Source organism: Rhopalosiphum maidis, chromosome 2, assembly GCF_003676215.2.
Source record: "Rhopalosiphum maidis isolate BTI-1 chromosome 2, ASM367621v3, whole genome shotgun sequence".
NCBI classification, from domain to species: domain Eukaryota; kingdom Metazoa; phylum Arthropoda; class Insecta; order Hemiptera; family Aphididae; genus Rhopalosiphum; species Rhopalosiphum maidis.
Window position 1 is genome coordinate 48,461,563 of NC_040878.1, and position 17,522 is coordinate 48,479,084.

Here is a 17,522-nt window from a genome sequence, read left to right on the forward strand (position 1 = left end):
TTGGTGTACAGTGTATATTGTGTATACTTTGTATAAAATAAAATAAATAAAATATACGTAATTAATAATGAGATTACGTTGATATTCTATCAGATTATGAATTTAAATCATTTATTTATGTGTGTACAATAACTCCTTTAAGCTGCATTCACTCATATTAAGATCATATTTTGTTAAAAAATAATAATATTATGTTAATGATAAAATTGAGGCATGAGTTATAACACGAGTGAAAAGAATATTATCAATTATTCTTCTTTTTTGATTATAAAAGAAATATACGTAAAAGTTTCAAGTCTCTATCAATACAATTTTTGAATTACAATAAAATAACTAGAATCGTTATTTTTTATTAAAATATCAATTTTGTCCAAATTTGAACTTCCAAATCTAAAAAACGATTGTGCTTATAATTTTTTCAAATCTTAAATTTTGAATAATAAAAACAAAATCAGTTTTGTTGAATACTGGTTTTGAGTAAAAATTTCTATTTTTCTTAATTGTTTTTTAATTTTTTTCAATTATTTTGAAAAGTTGGTACTTAGAATTTTTAAATTTGACCTTCCAAATGTACCAACTATAGATCCATTTTGGTATCAGAAACCACTTTAAGAGTTTAAGATCATAACACTTTTTCTAGTATAAACACTAGGGATCTGCACAGGCCAATAATTTTTAGCCCGGCCCGGATAAGTCAATTTTTTATGGTTTATTTTTTTTTAATATTGTATTCATAAACAATAACTATAATTTACTTATAACAACATATTTATAATAAAATCATTTAATATAGGTAATTGATATATAAATTCACTATCAAATATTACTTTATTATTTATACTTTAAGTCCTTTGAATAAAAAATTAAATAATATATATTATAAATAAATTTAAAGAACAATTCTCCATTTTTCATAGAAGTCCGGGCCGGTCCGGCTCGTTAATTTTTGTCCAAAAAAATGTCCGGCATTGCCCGGTCTAGAATTTTATAGGTCCGGCCCGGCTTAGAATTTTATAGGTCCAGCGCGGCCCGGCCCATGCAGGTCCTTAATAAACACTAATACACCGCGGCACCGTGCAGTTAACATAAAAAAAAGTAAATGCATATATCATTGTAAAATCTGTAAATTCATAGCATCCACTCCGAATCTAAAACAGAACGTACCTCACCATACATTAATTAAATTATATCATTAAATTAACGTTTATATTATAATTTTACTAGTTACTCGTCAAACTCGTCTAACGTAAATAGATATCAAAATATTGTATGTTCTATATTTTGGCCTCCTGAAATGTATAAAAGTCAATTTGCAACGTATAATGTGGTTTATTATTTTTCGGTTAGTTTACGGAACAAATTGTTTCGTTCAATTGCATTTGTTACCTTGTCGGTGATTATAAGTTCAAATCGTACACTGAAATATTTTATCTTCTACGGTAACAAGCGTATTAGTTATTACTTATTTGTATCTGTTTATACGGAAAAGTTAAAGTCTAAATGTAAGTATATTTATGACTATATAAATAAAAACAAAGGCGGTAGGTACATAATTTAGTAGAAATAATTAGAAATCCTAAATCCGGATTTGTTGTAAAGCACTTCAGTATTGCTAATGGTCAAATACAAAAAGTTATTTATAACGATTAATTTTTTTTTTTATCATTTCGGATATTGGCGTAATTAGGTGTAGCTATTAGTTGTATCCCGTGGTAAAATTTTCTTTCGAATTGCGGCTCCAGATTTTTGGAGTACGTACCAATTATTGAGGCCCAGATTTTTTTAGCACGTATACGAAATTTGGCATAGATTTTTATGGGTATATACTAATTAAAACTATAAGATTATATATTACATAGGTATTATTGAATTTATAATTTTAAATGATTTTAAACTAAATTTTTCCTGTTTTTACGCAGATTTAACGGTGTATAGCATCATCAGTAGTGCTGTCATTTGGATATATTTTCATAGGGGTTCCCAAATTTTTAGTAGACCATTTTTTTGTTATTATCAGACCACTTTTTCTAATCATACTAAGTAGGTACAATAGATACATGTATCTTATGTATGTGTGGCGCACGTACGGTGCTGAATGGTTATACTGTTATGCATTTAATATTTTAATTAATTAAAAAATTATAAAAGCTTAAAGTTAGAAATAGCTTTTGTCATGTATACCAAATGCCAACAATATCTATAGGACATACGTACATATTGTATTGTATTGTACTTAAGTTCTATGGTTATCAGTGTTATCACAATATAACTTAACTTTTATGCATTAGCCATCGTGTGCTTGTAAATTGTATGGTAGCTTATTATATTAAGATGCAGAAGAAATTTGAGATGCAAAATAAAAATACATGCCGCTCCTTATTAGCAGTTATATATTGGTGAAATTGTCAATAATTAATATTTCTTTGATAATAATTGTTTTAAATCACTATAAAATTACCGGATTCAATTCTCGGTATTTCTTAAACGTAGATGTATATATACTCTTACTTCTATTCGAAACGTTTACATTATGTTTTGACATAATACATTTAATACTTGGCGATATTTCATATCTACATGTAGATTCGGGTTGTAAAATTGAAAAACGATGATAACAATAAAGATGTAAAACGTACGATTTACATTTTTATATAATAATAAAGAATATATTATTATATCCGATTTGATGTCACTATGGTTCGTTTATTCAAAAATTACAAACTATGAGCACATAACAAGCGGAAAATTTGACCTTTCGACTGTAAATAAATTAGGAGAAGTATTTGAAAATTTCATGAAATACTTCAATATTTTAATACATTTTAATAATTTTTTTTTTTAAATAAACTTTACTTTTATGTACATTTAACATAAGTGATTATTTAAGGGCCGTTCTTACCATCTCACGGTTAAAATATATCCTTAGGTTAATATATAATAAATCTATAGGTTTAGAATATACATTTCTTACCAAAAAATTTTTAATAGTAACCTATAGATTTTTTGTCTAATCCTCCAGGTTATTTTAACAGCTAGTTGTTCCTACCGTTTAGTCGCAAACTACATGGTTAATTATTATTATAACTATTGTAATAAGTTTTGTATAGGTAATCACATTTTGTTTTCACATTTTTTGTTGTGTTGTATATTCGTTTACCTACAAACTTTCTTAAAATGAACATGGAAATTCAAAATATCCCGCTAAAAACGTCGGATAACAAATAAATATAAAATATAAATATTTAGAAATTATAATTATTATTTTATTTTCATAATTTATAAAAACGTCAGGTAAAAAAAATAATTATCAGTTAATAAATAAATTATGAATTATTGTTTAAGGAGTAATAATAAAAAATAATGTAGTGGAATTATAAAAGTTATATAGAATACAAATATTTAGTTATTAAAATTATGAGCGATACCCTTCAAATATGTATTGATATTTTTAGTTTCATAGTTTTCTGCTATATTTTTTAGACGTTGGTCTATGTTTTTATATTTTATTTTTGTAGGGTTATTTTCACCTAGAATATTAATTTTGAGTTTTGCTTCTTGGAGACCCTGTTCCTGCTTCTATTAATTTGTTATACTAATTTAAGCACATACCCGTTTCATATTTTGTTGTTGTGTGACATCAACTTTTACATAACAACTTTTTATACTCGATACAACACCATACTACTTTTGTTTCGTATACTCATCATGAATATTATATAAAAAAACCTTTATTTATAAGCATATTTATGCCTTTTTGGAATTTTATGAATGTATGTGGCATTATTATATAGATAATTATGTGGCGTTAACGTTACTTATACAATATACACGTTCGCATACAGCTAGGTACACCTGTACTAAAATCGAAAAAATGGATATTACACTGTCTTCGTCATAATAATTATTTATATCTGATAAACCATTGAGAGCTGATTAGATTCGTTTATTCGTGGCTTTTTCAACCGTTTTCTGTATATAAAGTAATCTTATGTAAGGTGGACTATCCGCTTATTAAATTCTATAATATTCTACAATATTACAGATTATTTTTCTAAAGTTATAATTATAATTTCTATATATTTGTATTTTATATTTATTTGTTACCGCACGTTTTTTAGCAGAATATTTTTGGAAATTATTTTTATTTATTTAATATTAATCAAGTCAAATTCTTAAATTATTTTAGATTTTAAGCTGAGCGATGAATGTATTGATTTTACAATGATGATGTGTGTTTTTTTGTTTCAGTGTACACGATAAGACCGGTAAGTAATCGAAAAATGCTTTTATTTTAAACTTTGAAGGTGATTGCGGATAGGAAATTGGATATAGTTTGTGCTTAAGCGAGGTAAAATATTCCTAGTATTTATCAAAATAATCGGGAAAAACAAACAAAAAATTAAGGAAAACGGAAATTTTACCCAAATCCGGTAATAAAAAAAATCCGATTTTGTTTGTTTGGTGTAATTAGAAAACGAATAATTGTTGGTACTTGAAATTTTCACAAAATGTTTGTATTATTATTTTCTATAGATATTATAATTTTCAAAACATTTTGAATCTCTTTAAACTATTAATAGACATTTGGAATTTTCCAATATTTTTAAAAAATTTTTCTTTATAAAATATGTTGATGAAAAATTATTTGCTGAGCAAAAATACTCAAATGTAATACAAAGATTCTTATAAGCTGTTAATTTAAAATTATCGAAAATACATAGTCACAATATTTCTTATACCAATTAAATTTAGGATTTTGAAAAAATTCGTAAACTCTCGAAGATATTCAAGTAATTTTGCAGTTTGAAATTCATAAAAATTGAAAATGTTTCTTTTTATATTCGAGAACTTAAAATTGAATACCAGATTCGTCATAAGTTTTCAATTTATATTAAAAAAAATGTTTATTGGAAATTATAGTAAATTTTGGATTTATGATGATTTATGATCCATGATAATTTTTACTGTGATTAAGTTTTCAAAATAACTATTTTGAGTTATTTATAGACATTTTTTAATTTTTAGTTCTTTTTTCATAAATGCTGATAAAAAATTTTCTTGGAAAAAACACTACCTTAAAAATTCAATGCAAGACATTATATAAATTGTTCTTACAGTTATATAAAAATATAATATTTAAAATATATAAGCAATTTATTTTCATAAGTATTTGAAGTTAAAATTTTAACAAAATGACAACAATTTGCAAATTATAGCTAAACCTTAGTTATAAAAATTGCACAACCTACAAAAAAGCTCTTCATAATCTGAAACCAAAAATCTAAAAAATATATCATCATAATTTTCTTATAGACATTATAAGTTCAAAGTTTTCAAAGACAAAAAAATTTTAAATCAAATAAAAAAAAAAATTATTAAGTAATTTAAAACAAATTAGGAAAGTTTACTTTTCAAGCGTGCTAAATTACCAGTTTCGTAACATATTTTAATACCACGCAATAAAATAAAATTCCATTTACAATTTAAAAAGAATTTGACCTTTATATTTCAATATTTTCTAATACCAGCTAGTTTTATACTGGTATTTACTTGGCATAGAATTTTTGTAAAATTATTAATTTAATCATTTGTGGTATTAAAATATTTATATTAACAAGTCTTCTCTAGTTAAATATATTACAATTAATATAATCGTAACTAAACACTATTAGCAATGTAAAAATGGTCACAACGCATTATAAAGCTTGGAAAACTTATGTTAAGAAACCTAAAACGCATAGATCACATGACATAGGGTGAAAGAATAGATTAATTTTAGAATAAAAATATTGTTTTAAAATTTAATAAAATTTTTCCTATGTAAACATAATATAAATATAAAGTTTTAATTATATTTAGTTTAAATCATACATTATTTAAGACATTTAATAAAAATATTATATATGAAGCATGACGACCATGTTATGTATTGGCAGTTTTTTTTAGGTACACTGAAAAACACAAAACTAATTATGTCAAATACTGATTTTGCGTAAAATTTCTTATTTCTTCTATTTTTTTTTTGTTTTTCCCAGTTATTTTAAGAAGTTCTTGGAGTGTTTACTTTTGACTAATGTATCAACTAAATCCAATTTGTTAACAAAATCTCCTATACAAAATTCAAAGCATTTTTACTGCCCCAAAAGATGATAGAAAAAAAAAGAAAATAAATATATATTATTATAAAATTAATAAATTCATAGTTCCAGCCAGAATATAAAATACATATGCATGATTAATGACAAATTTTGTCAAAATCATGAAATTTATATAATTATTTTGTAATTAAAATTTAAAAAAAAGGTTTCTCAAGCAATTTTTAAAAAAATCTAAAAATTTAAAAATATATCAAAAGACAATTTTTGAAATGTAATTTGGAAGTGTGATGAATTGATGACGGATGTCTGTTTTAAATTTAAAAGTTTATATCATAACATGGAATGAACCTCACCACTACTGATGCACATAATAAACACTTGGATAATTACAATACTACACGCCTAGAAACAAGAAACATAGTACATTTTAATTATGGAAAACCATAATTTGCCTCTATAATTCTTTTGAACTTTATAATTGATTTAATACAGAATAGAACATTAAAAAGAGTTTATTTATATTGACGTTAGGAATATTAGATTTGTTACAGCGAATCGATAAAAGAATTTTGAAATAATTATAGTCCTACCATACCTACCTATACAAAAAAAGATAAACTCTTTTATAGTTATTTTTAGATTAACACATTGTCCATTATACACTATAGGTAACTAAAATGTTTTGAAAACATTTTCGTTAAATAATAATTTGAAAAAAGTTACTTTAATTAATACACATTTGTATAGGATTTTACTTACTACGCTATAACTATGTATAACCATTAGGAAACAAAAATCTTATATAACTCATTGACATGAAATAATCAATTTTATCGTTGTCTTGTATATACATATACCTATATAGAAATATTATTTGACATAGGTACATATAATAACAATGAATATAGGATTTCTTTAAAAAAAAGGTTTTTTTTTATTTTAAATTATATGACATAATACACATCATGTATAGTAGTAGGTATGTCATAGGGCAAAAACAATACCAGGATGTGAGTTTGATTGTTTGAATTATAATTACAAATGGGGACATTTGTATTACACGTATAATTTTTCATCGAGTTCATTTGGTAAAATTTCCGAACACGGTTTTATGACTTAATTAAAATAACAAATTAAAAAAATGAAATTATTAAATAAATATTATAAAAAATATATAAAACCTATAGTAATTATTGTTGCCAGTCATTTTATTAGGAATAAACCATTTGGTTTAAACGTGAAACTAAATAGAAATATGTAAATTTTATTGGTATAAGATTATATGATAGTTTTACAGCTTCAAAAATTTTCCGTGTAAATGTGTAATACTTTGATCTTAAATATTTTACGTGTACTAAATAAAATTAAATTGAAAAAAAAAACATAATATTTACATTATTTTTTTTCAAGTATTTTTGCTTATTTTATAATTCTTTGGCACAATGATTATAACAATTGATATAAATATTAACTCATCAATGAAATTAGATACATGGCATTAACTGTTTATTACAAATTTGAATTAATCTACATATAATTATAAATAATTTAACTAAACAAAGGTCGTTAATCGAACAGCACTGTCAAAGCTTTAGACACTGCATTTCAAATCATTTTAGTATCGTTTTTTTTTTTAATTTCAATGTGTTTGTTTAAAATTCTAATGTTAATTATTTATTTTAAATAAAAACAGTTGTGGGTGTAATAAAGAAAATTAATTTTAATTACTGGCAGGAGTATCTTATTTAGTTAAATTCTGTTTATTTATTTATACGTTGAAGTAATAACTTACATTTTGTTTCTGTGTTTTGTTATTTTTATTGTTTATTATATGTACGTATATCATATTTTAAAATTATTTTTTGCATAAACGTTACACATTTCATTCTCTATTTTTATGGACATTTCCACTAATTTAGTTTACAATAATTACATGGACAACAATATGGTACCAAATCGAAACAAATCACTCCGTGTAAATCAAAATGGTAATAATTTATTCTTTTATTACAATTATTGTACTCAGCATTTTATTGTTGTATTAAGAGATTTTACAATTTATTTTTCGTTATTATAGTAAATACACATACAACTACAAATTATGAAGAAGCATATCGTCGATCTTTAGAAGATCCTGAAGGTTTTTGGGCTGAAGTTGGCACTGTAGTCGATTGGTATAAGCCCTGGGATAAAGTTTTAGACAATAGTGCTCAACCTTTGACTGATTGGTAAATATTAAAACAGTTTAATTATTGTCCTATATGATTTTAGATTTAAATACGAGATATTTATTTTGTTTTGTATGTATATTTTCATACAACAATAATTAAACACTTACATTTCATATTTTACAAAATTATACAATTTATAATAATAATTATGAATATAATATTAGTGAATAATGCTTAATAGTTGTATATATCTAAGTATATTACAAAAATATAGTATTTCAGAATATTATTATAACAAAATTATTATCTAAAACAGTGATTCTTAACCTGGATGCCTTGAGCTTATATTAATAACCATGTTGATTTAATAGAAAATATAAATATAGGTACTTTTAGTTTATGTGTCTTATACACATTTAGTACCTACGGTTTTTAAAATAAAATTAGTACAAACATTTTTATAACAATATTAACCGTTTAAATTGATCTAATGTGATACACAATACCTGTAGGTTAATTGTTCAATATCGATTTAAAATATTATATTATATTATTTAGTATTCCAATAAATTATTTTATATTTATATATACTAAATCATAGTTGAAATTATTTATTTTTTTTTATGAACATTTTTTGAATATGACTTATAATCTATAATTATAATATAAAATAATTATTTTGTGTTTTAAATCTAATTTTATACCTTATATACTTATAAATTATAATTTTTGAAGTGTATTAGATATATTCATTTACGAAGCTTCTAATAAAAAAAAAAAAGTATATACAATCAAAACTATTACTTTAGATTTAAACAAGATTTTCAGAAAAATATCCAAGGTTGAAAATTATTAGTGATCAAGTCACAACAGAACATTATTAATGCTGTATAAAAGGTGCCTACTCTAAAACAGCACTAAGATATTCTATTATTTCGAGTCAACTAGTTAGATGTTTTTTTCATTTTTAATTGTAAATTTTTATAGTAACTCAGAATGGGTTGATATTTTAAAAGTTCAAATTTGTTTAAGTTTTGGTATCAGGTTTAAATTATTTTGATCTCACATGATTATAAGGAGTGAAAAACTTAATGACGTGTCAAATTACATATAATGTTTATAATTATATAAAGTTTTTTGGTGTCATATGCTATCTACGAATATTGTTCTATCTACTGCATAGTTTAGCAGCTTGCTTATAGATTTACTTTTGATATAAATATAATATATATTCCATTAAATTATAATGTGGGTGCCAAAATATTATATGAGAAAATAAAAATACTACAGGATATAGTCACTACAAATTAGAAGTCGTGGACTTGTCTCCCATCGCTTACTTTGGCAAATGGTAGGTGTAATAATGTAACATTAAATTGGAAATAAATGATAAATAACCGTGATTGAAAAAGAATTGCTAGTATTTAAAAAAAAAATTAGATACTGTGTCTGCAATCGCCATAGGTCTTAAATAAGTTTTCATATTGGTTTGATCACAAATCATTTTTATATGAATATAACTAGAAATTACTTTTATATTTTGTTTCATCTTCGCTTATGATCAGTAACTATAAAGCTAAGCGTTTACATTATTATTATTTTAGTTAAAGGAGAATCACTTTTTTTTAAATAATATACGTCATGTAACATTTACTCAGCCAACGATTATGTATTCATTAAATAGGTGGATAGGATACATTATTTATTAGGAAATTAGTCGTAGGATGTACCTACTGTTAAAATGTTGAATATCTACTTTACATGTTCAGCATATATTATAAGTTATATGTTTAATTGTACAGTAAACATATCAGTTGAGAATCATATGAAAAATGCGATGGTTTATTTTAAAAATAAATTAATTCGATAACATTTATCAGCTATTGACGCCAATCGAAAAGAGGTTTTCATTATTATTTTTTCATCTCACCAGATTAGTTTCACAACAATCAATTTCTCTAAAAAAATTAAAATATTGTGTTATTATGGAAGAGTTATTCGTGCAAAAGTTTTCCGTTCTTTTGTACTAGGGCTGCGGTCAGTAGGTACCGATTTTAAACCAGGAGCGATGCCATATTGAGCATATCCTCTCCCAAATACATCCACAAATATAAATATATATTTATTTATTGACCGGCTTAAAATTACACATTAGACAGATTATTTGAAATAATTCAATAACTGTATACAAATTAAAGTAAAAGCTAATATTTTCCATTAATATTTTAGGTTTGTTGGGGGACAAATAAATGCATGCTACAATGCAGTCGATCGTCATATCAAGGCAGGTAAAGGTAAAAAAGTCGCCTTAATCCATGATAGCCCTGTGACTGAATCCGTGACAAAAATTACTTATGAAGATCTATATGAAAAAGTTTGTACTAAAAAATAAAATCAAACTGTAAAATAATATACAATTTTTTATGTTTAAGGTATCATTATTAGCTGGTGCTTTAGTAAATCTAGGTGTGGTAAAAGGTGATCGTATTTTGATTTATATGCCTCTTATACCCGAAGCAATAATTTCAATGTTAGCTGTGGTTCGCATTGGAGCCGTTCATTCTGTCGTTTTTGGAGGTAAAGTTGTACTATGATAATAATTGACTTCCTTACCCCACTCAAATCAAAAGTAAATTTTACAATTAATAAATTGTAAATACAAATTCGTTATTTTACATACATTTTTAATGTTATTTATTATGGTTCTTATTTGATTTGTTCTAAGTTAATACGTTAATATGAATTAAACGTTGTATATAATTTAAAAAATTAAGTATTTTTTTTTATTTCGTATACTATCTTTAAATAGTGTTTTCTAGTATATTTTTTTTACAAATATCATAAAATATTAATGATAAATATGTATAAATATTTAGTCTTTACTGAAATGTTTTAGGTGTGTATATTTCGTAAAATTAAAAATGATACACTTTAAAGAATTTTATGTTTTATAATGAAAAAAAATATATTTTAACTAATTTTTAACAGCAATTGACAACATTTTGATTCATAAATCAAGTTCTTAAAAAAACGATTAGAATTTATATAAATATAAAAAAAATAATAATAAGGTTAGTGTATATGTATACTAATTTATGTTATTGGTATGAATATGTATAAATGATAGAAAAAATTATGTATGCAATATATATATATATATTTTTTTTTTTGGCAAACTAATTATAATAATATATACAAAATATAATAGGTACATTCTAATTACCGAGACACTGAGATTGAGTATATAATTAAATTCACGATCAATGGAATTCAGAAAATATTTTTTAGTAACATATTCGACGATTGATAATTAAAAATAATATCTTAGCCAGGTTTTGTATTTATTAGTTGTAAGTAATATTAAGACTAAAGAGATCTTATGAAAAACAAAAATAGAAAAAACAAATTTGTATTATTACAATAAATTTCACATATTATAACAAATCTGTCAAGCTCTTGAGCCAAATTCTTAAGAAGCAAGACACTAAAAACTTAATTTTATTTCTTAAAAATCAATATAATATACAAATTGAATAATATTAGTTAATTAAAAAACACCGGTAAGAAAAAAATGCACGTCATATACTAATGGCCAAGTTGACGATGTATTTTAAGATCGATAAACCTAGTTATTATTATGAAATGCATTAAATTTCTCAGGTTTTGCAGCTCGTGAACTTTGTGCACGTATCAATCATGCTACTCCTAAGGTTATAATAGCTGCAAATTGTGGGATTGAACCGAACAAAATAGTAAGGTATTTGAAAGAAAAAAATTATACTACTAAATAAAATAAACGGTAAACAATAATTATTCATCATGTTGTGGTTTTAATCTAGGTACAAAGATATTTTAAACACTGCTCTAGACCGGGTGTCAGAAAAACCTAAACATTGCATTATATACCAAAGACCAAACATGGAACCTTCTCCATTAACTCCAGGAATTGATATACTTTGGTCTGATGCATTATCAACAGCTAAACCTCATCCATGTGTGGCCGTGGAAGCAAATCATCCTCTTTATATACTATATACATCTGGCACCACGGGTACGTGCAAAATATTCTAAACGATGTATAATAATGAAAATTGAATTATTAAATGCATTAATTTAATAAGATATATTATGGACAAATATTTTTTTAGTTCTTAAAACAATTTTTTTGAAATTAATTATTTGTGTATTACATTACTTGTATTGCATATTACCTTTTAAATATATTAGTAAAATTATTTTAAAAATTGTTGTAATTAAAAATGTGTGTATATCTATAATTTAGTAAATTAAAAATATTGCAAGCATATAAAATAATTAAATTTCTAAATTGTTGTGTAGTACCTTTCTAAAAATGATTTAGATTTTATCTATACGCATATAAAATAAACAATAATAGAGGATTTTATTCTCACAGTTAATTTATAAAAATACTAATATTTATGTTTAAAATACATTATGTTAATGCATATATCTTATCTATATGTACATATATAAGAGTAAACGAAAAGATAAGAAAAATGAATAAAATGTCAATGATTTACTTTAAACTTTTTTAAAATGCAGCATATAATATGTTATATAAATACTTAAAGTTATGTTGAGTATAATACTTAAAAGTTAAAATACATTATTTTTTTAGATAAACCTAAAGGAATCGTTAGACCAACTGGAGGACATATTGCTACATTATGCTGGACAATGAGCTGTATTTACGGTATGACGGAAGATGATGTTTGGTGGACTGCATCTGACATGGGATGGGTAGTAGGACATTCGTACATATGTTATGGTCCACTTTGCGCTGGAATAACATCAGTTATGTATGAAGGTAAACCGGATAGGACACCTGATCCTGGACAATATTTTAGGTAAATCATGATTTTATAGATTATTTAAATTAGTTAGAATACCTATATCAACAAAATGGTTAGTATGTAATTTAATAGTCATTGAACACTTTAATTAATACTATCTAAGATTTTATAGGATTTATTAATCGCATACTTATATGAATTAATGATATCCCGGAAATAATCACTAGCATTTTAATTATTTAATTTATGTATGAATATATATATTACAATAGAAAACTCAAATTATTATTATTAACAATATACTATTATATTATTAATTTTATTTTTATAATACACAATTTGAATTTAAAATACATATATGTGTAGTGTAGTTCGTGTATTATAAACAAATTTGTTATCTTAGAGTAATCCAAGACCACAAAGTGAATGGACTGTTCACGGCACCGACTGCTTTAAGAGTTATCAAAAGAGAAGACCCAGTTTTGGAATTTGGTAGTAAATATAATACTAAATCGTAAGTCATACTATAATTTAATATAATATACAGTGGAGCATCGATAAGTCAAAAACCTTAATAAGTCGAAAAAATTGTATTTCTCATGAATTTCGACTTATCGAGGTTCCACTATAAATAATAAAATATCAAATCAATTTATAAATTAAAATATTTTTTATCTCAGGCTAAGAACATTATTTGTGGCTGGAGAACATTGTGATCATGAAACATTAACTTGGGCTGGAAAAGCTCTGAATGTAGGTTTAAAAATAAAAATGTTATCTATAAAATTATACAATATTGAGTAATCTATTTCACGTAAGATACTTATTATTGCAAAAATTATTAACAGTTTTGAAAATATTTTTATTAGATAATTTTAAATCGTTAACATTTTTTTAATTTTTACTTTCTACTATGTTGTTTATAATGACTTAATTACGTATAAGAAATATTTTCAAAGACGTAAGTGTAGTAATTATTAATAATAAAAAATATTAAATTAAATGAGTCACTTCGAATATATATTATATATTAGTTATCAAATAGGTACAATATTTTAAGTTTGGTTTATTTGATTAGGTACCTGTTTTGAATCACTGGTGGCAAACTGAAACTGGTCATTCAATTACAGCTAGTTGTCTGGGATTTGGACATAATCTAAAACCTCCTATGTTTTCTGCTGGAATGCCGTTCCCTGGATATGACGGTAACTTTTTAGAATATAAGTGGTCAATTGATAACATTTATGTACTTACAAATTTATTGAAATAACACGAAGTGAAATCATTTTTGATTTTGATAAAATGTACAAATACAAATATTGAAAATTCAATCAGCATAGAAAAGTTAATGACCATAATTAATTTTAATTTTAGTGAGAATTTTAAAAGAAGACGGTAGTCCGTGTCAGCCATTGGAATTGGGTCGAATTGTGGTCAAACTTCCATTGCCACCGGGAGTCATGTCATGCTTGTACAAAGCCCCAGAACGATTCATTAATACATACTTCAATAACTTCATTGTAAAACTATACAAATTTTCTAATAAATATTTGTAAATATACAAAAATATATGACTAATATTGTGAAATATTACATCAGGGTTATTATGACACAATGGATGCTGGTTACACCGATGAAAATGGTTATATATACGTTACAGCTAGAGATGATGATGTTATTAATGTAGCTGGACATCGGTTGTCAACATCGGCATTAGAAGACGTAATCCTATCTCATCCGGATGTTGGAGATGCAGCTGTATTTGGCGTCCCGGAAACTACGAAAGGAGAAATACCTTTATGTCTTTATATTAAAAATAAAAGTTGGTTTATCATTTTTATTTATAATTTTTTTTTAATATCTGTCAGTTGAACATAATGAAATTAGATTGCAGTAAAAAAGAAGAAGATATTAATAATGAAATCGTACAAAATGTTCGAGATTTAATTGGACCAATTGCGTCGTTCCATTTATGTGCACCTGTGCAAGGTTTGCCGAGAACGCGATCAGGAAAAACTGCTAGGAAATCATTATCAAATTTAGCTAGTGGAAAAAAAGTGATTGTAAGTCAATAATTTAATATTTACAAATCATAATTGGGTAATAATTGTATTAGGTATGCCAGCAATCAGCATATCTATACTAACATATAACTTAACATAACTTAAAATGTATAACTCGTAATAATATAACAAAAAATTATTTTTCATTCAGTTTCATCAAACATGAAAGTATCTGAAACCTAAAAAAACACAAAACGAAATAATATTATAAAAAATATAACCAATATCAGAATTCAAACTAGAACTTAACATTTTACAGTAAAAACTATTGCGGTACAAGTTCGTTCCTAATTATTATAAAAATAAAAAAAAATAGGAATAACATTCACACATTTATTCATGATTTGATTTTTTAATTCATATTATTGTAATATAATGCAACAAATTATTTTCAATTAAGCCTACCAAGTTTACAATAAATATGACATTGATGTTATAATACCTAATTAATTAATCGACGTCTATGTATTCAATATTGTAATATATTAAAAATCAACATATTGTTTCAGATATCAGGTACGATAGAAGATCCTTCAGTGTATATGGGCATTAAACAGGTGCTACAAAAACTTGGTTATGCTAAAAATGCTCCAGACCCTGAAATTGAAAAATAACAAAACATTTTTAACAAATATGTAAAATTTAATTTATTAATTTGAATTTTTATTTAATAGGCACAGTGACATATTGTTAAAATATGTAAAAAAAAAATTAACTGTTTATAAAAAATAAAATAAAGTTATCAAATTATTATTTTTAGTTGCTATTAATTTGTAGTAAAAAAATAAGCCACTAAACATTGCTTAATATATGTATATAATATTATAATCATAGTACATAAAAAATAATATTAAAACTTACTTATTCAAGTTAGTGTAGATTTAAGGAAAATAAATAATTAAAAACAGTATGAAAAAATAATTTATACTCTATGAATTACTCAATATAAAACCACATAGTTTACATGTAATAATAATTGAGTTTTGATGTGTAATCTTTCAAGATTAAATTTTAGTTATAAAATAAAATTTATTAAAATTACATTGCATTTAATAATTATCTTAAAATATTTATTAAAATCTTATCATATGTTTATTATTAATTATATTATTATTAAATAATTTACACTATTGTTGTCATTATTTATTATTAAAATTGTATTTAAAATCACGATTTATTAATGCGTATGCATATAATTAATTACGAATGAGTTTTTCATAATTTAATTTAAGTTTATATGGTAAATTATATAAGTAAAACTTCGATAAGACAGAACTTCGGTAAAATGGAAATCACGGTAATACGGAAAATTTCTTTAGTCCTTTTTTAAAATACATATAAATTTATTCCGCCAAGACGGAAACCTCGCCAAGCCGGAAACAGACACGGTACTGTATTAAAATTTGATAAAAATTCTCGGTAAAACGTAAGTATAATATGAAAAACCAAACTTAGAATAATCGTAAAATGTATTTTCGTATTATCGATACCCATGATATTCGCTATACGTGTGCGTACTTTGTACAATGGTCGATGATATTTAAAACTAATAAAATTGATATGTATATAGAACTACAAAAATTTTCCCTCACAGTGAGCTTTTGGATTTGACTTCGAGAGCCAAAGAGTGTATGGAACGTGACGCCTTATGGAATAAAAAACAAAAACCAATAACCGATTTTTTTCGAAAAATATAATAATTATCAATGTATATTGGCTAAAAATAAATATTAAATTATAAATAAATAAATATAAATATACAATTTAATTAAAAATATAAAATGTATTATGTATATTATATTGGTTTAAAATAAATAATCTTTATTTTAATTCAATTTAATTTTTTTGAACACCGTCAAGACGGAAACCCTGTTAACACGGAAAAATTACATAGTCTCAAGCGATTCCGTCTTATCGAGGTTTTACTAATAATTTAATAATTATATTATAAAACAGTAGGTAGTGAGTAAACTTCTTTAGAAATTCTGTAAAACATTGAAACAAAATTAAATATGCACATAAAATACCAATTGTTAGCAAATATGAGTATAATACTCAGATTAACTAAAATAAATAACTATTGGAAAAATAAAATTTAAAAATGTGTTAGTAATCGTAGTTATTTAAAACAACAAAAATAAATTGTAAAATTACCATATTATTTAAAAAATTAATTAAAAAGACATAGTTAAGTTTAACTTTATATTTAGCTGTAGTTTGATGATAATAACTACCAAATTATTTTTTTTAGATTTAATTGAAAACTTAGTATAAGAATTCTTTTGTGATTAATAAATGTTTATGTTTTATAAAATCTATATTTATTCTAATTTCCTAACTAAATAAAATATTCAAATAGCAAGTATATTTCTAAAT

The 17,522-nt window shown here is 24.1% G+C and overlaps 1 protein-coding gene across 3 annotated transcripts; it reads left to right on the plus strand.

Annotated features, from left to right (window-relative positions):
• The first annotated feature begins 1,381 nt into the window (after nucleotides 1-1,381).
• Nucleotides 1,382-15,859, plus strand: LOC113553002 (acyl-CoA synthetase short-chain family member 3, mitochondrial). Of its 3 annotated transcripts, XM_026956097.1 has the most exons (16): nucleotides 1,382-1,502; nucleotides 4,249-4,265; nucleotides 8,018-8,086; nucleotides 8,176-8,326; nucleotides 10,499-10,643; nucleotides 10,702-10,846; nucleotides 11,930-12,026; nucleotides 12,109-12,320; nucleotides 12,909-13,137; nucleotides 13,487-13,597; nucleotides 13,764-13,836; nucleotides 14,162-14,288; nucleotides 14,458-14,603; nucleotides 14,683-14,905; nucleotides 14,971-15,146; nucleotides 15,656-15,859. In XM_026956097.1, exons 3-16 carry the CDS (start codon nucleotides 8,032-8,034, stop codon nucleotides 15,758-15,760), a joined length of 1,995 nt encoding a protein of 664 aa, XP_026811898.1. In that variant the 5' UTR covers nucleotides 1,382-1,502; nucleotides 4,249-4,265; nucleotides 8,018-8,031; the 3' UTR covers nucleotides 15,761-15,859. The 3 variants fall into 3 exon arrangements, with proteins under 3 accessions (XP_026811898.1, XP_026811897.1, XP_026811896.1); XM_026956096.1 differs by lacking the exons at nucleotides 1,382-1,502; nucleotides 4,249-4,265 and adding an exon at nucleotides 7,876-7,931; XM_026956095.1 differs by lacking the exons at nucleotides 1,382-1,502; nucleotides 4,249-4,265 and having other exon boundaries at nucleotides 7,938-8,086.
• Nucleotides 15,860-17,522: the final 1,663 nt, after the last annotated feature.